Below are 5887 nucleotides of genomic sequence, written 5' to 3' on the forward strand. Positions count from 1 at the left end.
AGCCCAATAAATACGAGCGACGAGCCGATCCTTGGCGTTGGCCCAATTGTATGCAGTGACGAGCCTAACCCAGCGTTGACCTTAACTTGTGTATATGGTACGTCTACCATTTAATTCGTAGGATCCAAGATATAATTTTTAGCCATGAAATTGTCAGCCACGTATAGTGCACTGGTTCCACAGCCTCCAATTATACCCGGATAATCGTGCGCTCCAGGCGAGGGTGTAGAAACCCTAATTCGGGAGATAAGGTGAAGACCTTATAAACCTGCGACAAGGCCGATTAAACTTAGGAGAGAGTTGGCCAACCCATTTTTTCCACTTGAGGGCCCTATTGCTCGGCATTTCTGCAACTTGACACATTTGACAAACCAAGAATATAATGTGAAAATATAAACATAAAGTAAAATTTTACCAAGTATCGGACTGAAGCAATTGATTAGGATCCAGGATCCTGATCAACAAAAATACTTTTTTAGATGGATTTCATTCCAAGCCCTTGGGAGCATGTCACCTTCCATATTCATTAAAAGATATGCCTCCTTTCCTGCTTTGGCTTCAATCAGATAAGGACCCTCCCATTTGGGTGCCTGCTTCCCGTCTGCGGGATTAGTTGTGTTTTGGAATGCCTTTCGAAGGACTAAGTCTCCAACTTCAAATCTTCTAATTCTGATATTCTTGTTGTATGCGCCAGCCATCTTTTGTTGGTAGGCTGCCATCCTGAATCTTGCTTGATCTCTGAGTTCTTCCACGGTATCTAGATCTTGGACAAGATTCTCGTCATTTGTCTGAGGATCACGGATGCTTGTTCTGGCTGTTGGGTACACCATTTCAGTGGGGATCACTGCCTCAGCTCCAAAGACTAATGAGAACGGCGTTTGTCCCATGGTATTCTTTGGAGTTGTCCTATCTGCCCAGAGCATATAGGGTAGTTCCTCAGCCCATTTGCCTTTCTTTGCTCCAAGCTTTTTCTTCAGGTTGTTGATGATTACTTTGTTGCTTGATTCTGCTTGGCCGTTTGCTTGTGGATGGACTGGTGTTGAAGTGATCATTTTGATTCCCCAGCTTTCACAAAAGTTAGTAGTTCTTTTCCCAATAAATTGGAAACCATTATCACAAATAATTTCATAAGGAATTCCAAATCTAGTTATAATGTTACGTTTGATAAAGGATATAACTTCCTTTTCCCTAACTTGAGGGAAAGCCTCAGCTTCGATCCATTTAGAGAAATAGTCTGTCATTGCTAACATGAAGACTTTTCCTCCTGGAGCTGTAGGGAGTTTACCCACTATGTCCATTCCCCATTTCATGAATGGCCACGAAGAGACAATAGGGTATAAGGGTTCTGCCAGTTGATGCAGAATGTTGTCATGCCTCTGACAAGCATCACACTTCCTAGAATATTCCATAGCATCCTTCTTCATTGTAGGCCAGAAGTATCCGGTTCTTAGAATCCTTGAGAATAACGCTCTGCCCCCTGTATGGTTGCCACAATCTCCTTCATGGAAATCCTTCAGTACTTCTTGGATCTTGGATCCTTCGATGCACCTTAAATATGGACCTGCAAGGGATTTCTTAGATAGCATATTATGTACAATAGTATATTGTGATACCTTGGTCCTAAAAGCTTTGGGGTTCTCTTCTTTTGGGATTTCTCCATCTTGAATGTACTTTATTATCGGAAGGATCCAGGATGAGTGATCAAGGGAACGATCCTTAGGATCCGTGTTTAGGCTCCGTCTATCTCCATTGCTTGGCATTCCTCAATTGCAGGGGATAGGACGTGGATGATAGGAATTTTTATGTTCTCTGGGAGTTTCAAAACTGAAGCCAGGTTTGCTAAGGCGTCGGCCCCAGCATTTTCTTCTCTTGGTACCTGCGTAATTGTACAATAATCGAAGGATCCTGCAAGATCCTTTACTATATCTAAATATTTAATTAATTTCTCACCTTTGACTGCATATGAGCCATTAAATTGATTAGCAATTAATAAAGAGTCTACAAAATTTGAAGATATCTGTTTCTCATACCTTTAGCTAGTTGTATACCTGCAATAAGTGCCTCGTATTCTGCTTCATTGTTAGTGGCCTGGAATTCACAAGCTATGGAATGGGGTATTATGTCCCCCTGTGGCGATTTTAGTAGTATTCCCAATCCTGTTCCTTTAACATTTGAGGCTCCATCAGTGAAGAGTGTCCAAGGATCCTCGGCTTCTTCAAGCTGTTGAACTTCATGATTGGCTTGTTCTTCTATGTCACTACTAAAATCAGCCACAAAGTCGCTAGTGCCTGTGACTTAATTGCATTTCTAGGCTCATATTGAATATCATATGCACTTAATTTCACAGCCCATTTGGCCATTCTACCCGACATTTCCGGTTTTCTAAGGACATTCTTTATGGGATAATTAGTTTTTACAATAATAGTATGCGTTTCAAAATAGTGTCTTAGCTTAGTTGAGGCCATAATTAAAGCAAGAATAAGTTTTTCTAGGTGAGAGTACCTGGACTCGGCATCGAGGAGACTTTTACTTATGTAGTAAATGGGATGTTGATTACCTTTGTGATCTTTTACCAAGACTGCACTCAAGGCGGTGAGGGAAACGGCTAGATAGAGGATCAATGGTTCTCCATCTAAAGGTTTCATCAAAGTGGGTGCTGAGGATAAATAATCCTTCAGAGCGGTTAGAGCAGCTTCATGTTTCTCCGTCCACTCGAATTTCTTGTTTTTCCTCATGATGTCATAAAAACCTTTACATCTTTCTGAGGATTTCGATATGAACCTGTTAAGTGCTGCCACCCTTCCTGTTAATCTTTGTACCTCTTTGACGTTTGTTGGAGACTTGAGGTTTAAGATGGCTTGGATTTGCTCTGGACTCACCTCTATCCCCCTTTTGGTTACCAAATATCCTAAGAATTTTCCGGCTTTGACACCAAATACACATTTAGCAGGGTTTAGCTTCATGTTGTATTTGTCGAGGACGTCAAATGCTACTTCCAGATCCTTGAGGTGACCCTCTGCCTTCTTTGATTTCACCACCATGTCATCCATGTAGACTTCCATGGTATCTCCCAGTTGTTCCTTGAACATCATATTGACTAGTCTTTGATATGTAGCACCTGCATTTCTAAGACCAAACGACATAGCAATTTAACAATATATGCCCGTAGGAGTTATAAACGTTGTATCCTCTTGATCAGATGGTTCCATCTGGATTTGTTGAAATCCTGAGGAGGCATCCATAAAGGTCAACATTTCATGCCCTACGGTAGCATCCGCCATGGAGTTAATGTGGGGAAGAGGGAAAGGATCCTTGGGACAAGTCTTATTTAAGCCAGTAAAATCGACATATACCCTCCACTTTCCGTTTTTCTTTTGAACTACAACCACATTGGCTAACCATTTTGGATATTTTACTTCTCTAATCATACCTGCCTTTAGTAGTTTTTGTACCTCCTCTTGGATGATCGTATTTCTTTTTGGGGAAAATTTCCTTCTTTTTTGGTGAATAGGTCTGAAAGAATGATCAATTCCAAGTTTATGAGTTATAATATCTTTAGAAATACCTGTCATATCTTCGTGCTTCCACGCAAAGGTTGACTTTCTTCCTTGTAAGAAGAATATTAGATCCTTCTCAATGGACTCTTGTATTTCAACACCTATTAGGACTTTGCCGTCAGGATCCTCAGGGTGCAAGACCACTTCCTTAGAGTCTTGTTCCTTAGTCTCCATGACATTCCTCCTTGTTTTCTGTAATTGCTATGCTTCCCTCAACTTTTTTGTAGACTTCATTGAGGAAGTGTAGCAATCCTTAGCGTTTTGCTGATCACTTTCGATCTTCGCTATCCCCCATGGGGTAGGTAGCTTCATGCATTGATGGTAAGTGGAGAGAACCGCCTTTATCTCATGTATCCATGGCCTGCCAAGAATAACATTGCAACAAAACAAAGAATCGATAACACAAAATTTTTGAATAGAATTTACTCCCTCTATATATATGGGTAGTTTGATGTCCCCCAATGTATTCTTCGTTTCCCTACTAAATCCTACAAGAACTGAGGATCGTGGGACAATTTCCGCCTCAGGGATATTCATCCTTCGAAGGACTTCTAGTTGGATGATGTTAACTGAACTTCCTCCATCAATAAATATCCTGCGTACATAATGGTTAGAAATAAACAAAGTAATGACTAAACCGTCATGATGAGGATCCTGGACATTGACTCGATCATCCTCATCAAAGGAGATAATTCTTTGCTCGGCTGTTGTAGAAGTCTTGATTGGCCTTTCACCGTTTTCTAGTTTGCATTCTTTGGTGTACTTCTTTGCAGCCGAATAAGAGGTTTCGCATATATCGGATCCTCCAAAGATCTTGTTGATAACTTGAGCGCCTGGGGGAGGTAGAGCAGCCCTTTCCGGAACTGGTTCAGGATCCTGGTTCCTGGGCTTTTTTCTTCCGAACAGCTCCTTAAGGTGACCCTTGATGAGTAGGTAGCTTATCTCCTTTCTCAAGGCTATGCAATCCTCTGTCATATGGCCGAAGTCTTCTTGAAAGGTGCACCATTTCGATTTGTCTTTGGGGGGGCGGTGCCTTCTCGTTTTTTCTTGGCCGTCTTGCTTTGTCGCCCAAGTTCCTGACAGCAAGTATCACTCCTCCCATATCTACGGAGAAGCAATAATCAGATATTCTTGGACAATCTTCATCGTCCTCCTCCTCTTCTACAGGATTGATCTTCTGGCCATTTGCTTTATTGTATGGCTTAGAGTTGTTGTTCCTGAAGTAGGATCCTTGTTTTTTATCTTGAGATTCCTTTTTCACCGGAGTGCTTAGTTGATCTTGTATCCTTTGATCCTCCTCCAACCTGATGAATCTTAAAGCTCTGTTTCGGACGTCATCTAAGTTCCTGCAAGGGGTCATCACAAGATCTTGATAAAATGGAGAGTACTTTTGTAACCCCATTTTGAATGCCTCAACAGCTGTCGGGACATCCAAATTTGGAATTTCCAATGCCTCTCTTCCAAACCTTGTAAGGAACTGCCTAAGAGGTTCCCCACGAGGTTGGACAACTCTATATAAATCACTAGTTAATTTTTCGAAAGATCTACCGCATGAAAATTGACTATTAAATAGATTGATTAAATGAGAAAATGAGGTAATAGAATAAGGAGGAAGACTTAGCAACCATTTAAGGGCGGATCCAGTAAGGGTCGAGCCAAACCTTTACACAAGCAAGCTTCTTTCAATCTATCTGGGATTGGATTAATTTCCATCCTTTCGCGATATAAGGCTACATGTTCCTCAGGATCCGTGGATCCATCATATAGTTTCATACTAGGAGCAGTGAAGCGTTTTGGTATCTCGGCATCAAAAATTAGTGGAGCAAACCTGGATATGTTGTGGCTTCTTGCAGGTACTTCGGGAATAGGTTTGATGACTCCAGGCACACTGGATATCATATCCTTGAGCTTTTGTAGTTCACGGGCTAGGGTTTGGTTGATCCCAGTATCCTGCATACTAGCATGGTTAGTGCCAAAAGACGGATTATCATAAATGTTACCTTTTACGTGATCAAAAGATCTAGCTCCATAGCTGCGTCCAGGATATATTGTTTCGGCATCAGCAGTTGGTCCAGCAGGAGCAGTAGTTTGCATGGGCATGAAATCGCCTTCATGGACCTCCAATGGCCCGGATCAGGGTTCCTTCAGGGTTTCCATCCCGTAAGGATAGTAGGGTTCTGGATGCTGATGGATGATGGGTTCTGTTTGAAAGCCCAAGGATCCTGGTTGAAGGATAGATGATCCTTGCAAGTATTGGTCAGGGTATTTCTTCTGGAAGAGGTTGGTGGGTGGAGGATCCTTGGTAAAATCCTAAGGGACCGGATTGGAAG

The 5887-nt window shown here is 41.8% G+C and overlaps 1 protein-coding gene across 1 annotated transcript; it reads right to left on the minus strand.

Annotated features, from left to right (window-relative positions):
* Positions 1-458: 458 nt before the first annotated feature.
* Positions 459-887, minus strand: LOC143587811 (uncharacterized). Its single transcript, XM_077068991.1, has one exon. The coding sequence runs from the start codon at positions 885-887 to the stop codon at positions 459-461; it is 429 nt and encodes a 142-aa protein (XP_076925106.1).
* Between the last annotated feature and the right edge of the window lie 5000 nt (positions 888-5887).

Source organism: Bidens hawaiensis, unplaced genomic scaffold (assembly GCF_021521415.1).
Source record: "Bidens hawaiensis isolate Kalapana, Puna unplaced genomic scaffold, B.hawaiensis_p1.1 tig00035895_1, whole genome shotgun sequence".
NCBI lineage: Eukaryota > Viridiplantae > Streptophyta > Magnoliopsida > Asterales > Asteraceae > Bidens > Bidens hawaiensis.

What these genes read in the sequence shown, in the direction of transcription:
- LOC143587811 (XM_077068991.1), bottom strand. Translation starts at nt 887, where the DNA reads ATGGGACAAACGCCGTTCTCATTAGTCTTTGGAGCTGAGGCAGTGATC.